Source organism: Solanum stenotomum, chromosome 11, assembly GCF_019186545.1.
Source record: "Solanum stenotomum isolate F172 chromosome 11, ASM1918654v1, whole genome shotgun sequence".
NCBI classification, from domain to species: Eukaryota; Viridiplantae; Streptophyta; class Magnoliopsida; order Solanales; family Solanaceae; genus Solanum; species Solanum stenotomum.
Genome location: NC_064292.1, coordinates 25441772 through 25443135, shown reverse-complemented (window position 1 = coordinate 25443135; position 1364 = coordinate 25441772). Strand labels below are relative to the sequence as shown.

At 42.4% G+C, this 1364-nt stretch overlaps 1 protein-coding gene across 1 annotated transcript; it reads right to left on the bottom strand.

The window, feature by feature from the left end:
• Positions 1 to 601: 601 nt before the first annotated feature.
• Positions 602 to 1099, bottom strand: LOC125845789 (uncharacterized). The gene has a single exon (XM_049525318.1). It carries the CDS (start codon positions 1097 to 1099, stop codon positions 602 to 604), a length of 498 nt encoding a protein of 165 aa, XP_049381275.1.
• Between the last annotated feature and the right edge of the window lie 265 nt (positions 1100 to 1364).

Sequence of the window (1364 nt, the reverse complement as noted above, 5' to 3'; positions counted from 1 at the left end):
TTCTCCTTCAAGGCTTGGCACACTGAACTTTAGGCGGTCAAGAGGCCATTAGGCGACTCGCCAAAGGGACTTGGCGATCACCAGGCCTTCATTTCTTCCTTCTTTCAGCTCGCTTCGTTCCTTTTTGCAAATTAGTGTTTGTGTTTTGTTCCTCAATCCAAATACTTGGAAATAAAGGATTTTTCATCAGTTATTAGCACAAAATAAGCATTTGAGGACACTAAATCTATCCAAATAAATCCCTAAATGAGTCCAAATCTAGGACTCATCACGCTCCTCAATTGATGGTTTTATTGGAGGACTTGGCCTGTTTTCATATCCAGGTCCAGTTTTCTTGGAGCATAAGAGTGTGTTGTCATGCCTTGTGAAGCATTCACGGTCTCCACATAGTCAGTTCGAAAATCAGCTTCAAAGTTCATCAACACGGATGCTAATGTTTCGACAGCCAGCCTCTCCTCAATAGTCGCTCCCATCTCTTCTTCATCAAAGGCCTTTATTGCAGACACTACATTCATGTCTTTCGGTTATTTCATTGACCTGCAAATTTTAAACCTTACCTCTTCCTTGTTGAGTCTGAATGTCAGTTCTCTACTCTCAACATCTACCAATACTCGTCCTGTGGTAGAAATGGTCTTCCCAAAATTATGGGAACCTCAAAATCTACTTCGCAATCCAAGATCACGAAGTTTGTCGGAAAGATGAAAGTGTCCACAATTACAAGCATATCACATAAGATGCCTACAGGTCGCTTCACCGATCTATCTGCCATCATCAACCTCATTGTTGTGGGTTTTCGAACTCCTAACCCCAGTTGCTTGTAGATGGCCAGCGGCATCAAGTTGATATTGTCCCCTAAGTCACACACGGCCTTTGCAAACTCAATTGATCTGATGGTGCACGGTATGGTGAATGCACCCAGATCCTCCATCTTTTGTACCAGAGATCTGGTGGCAATAGCACTGCAGTGATGAACATTGTTAGTAAAATCAAAACTTACAACTCGTTTCTTCGTGACCAAGTCCTTCATGAACTTAGCATATCCTGGCATCTGCTCTAGGGCTTCCACCAATGGAATGTTCATTGATAGATGTCTCAGCATAGTTATGAACTTAGCAAATTTTCCATCTTCAACTTTCTTTCTAAGCCTTTGAGGGAACGGAGGAGGTGATCTTGGTATCTATTTTAGAGGCATAGTTCCCTCAACCCCTCTTTCTTTTGCTCCTGTTAGTTTTGTTATTGGTTGAATGTCTTCTACATCATCTACATGTTCAGCTTCAGCCTCCTCTCTTCCAGTTCGCTCCAACACCAGTTCATTCTCAGTACCTGCAGACATTGGTTCATTAAGAATCTTACCACTCCTGGTG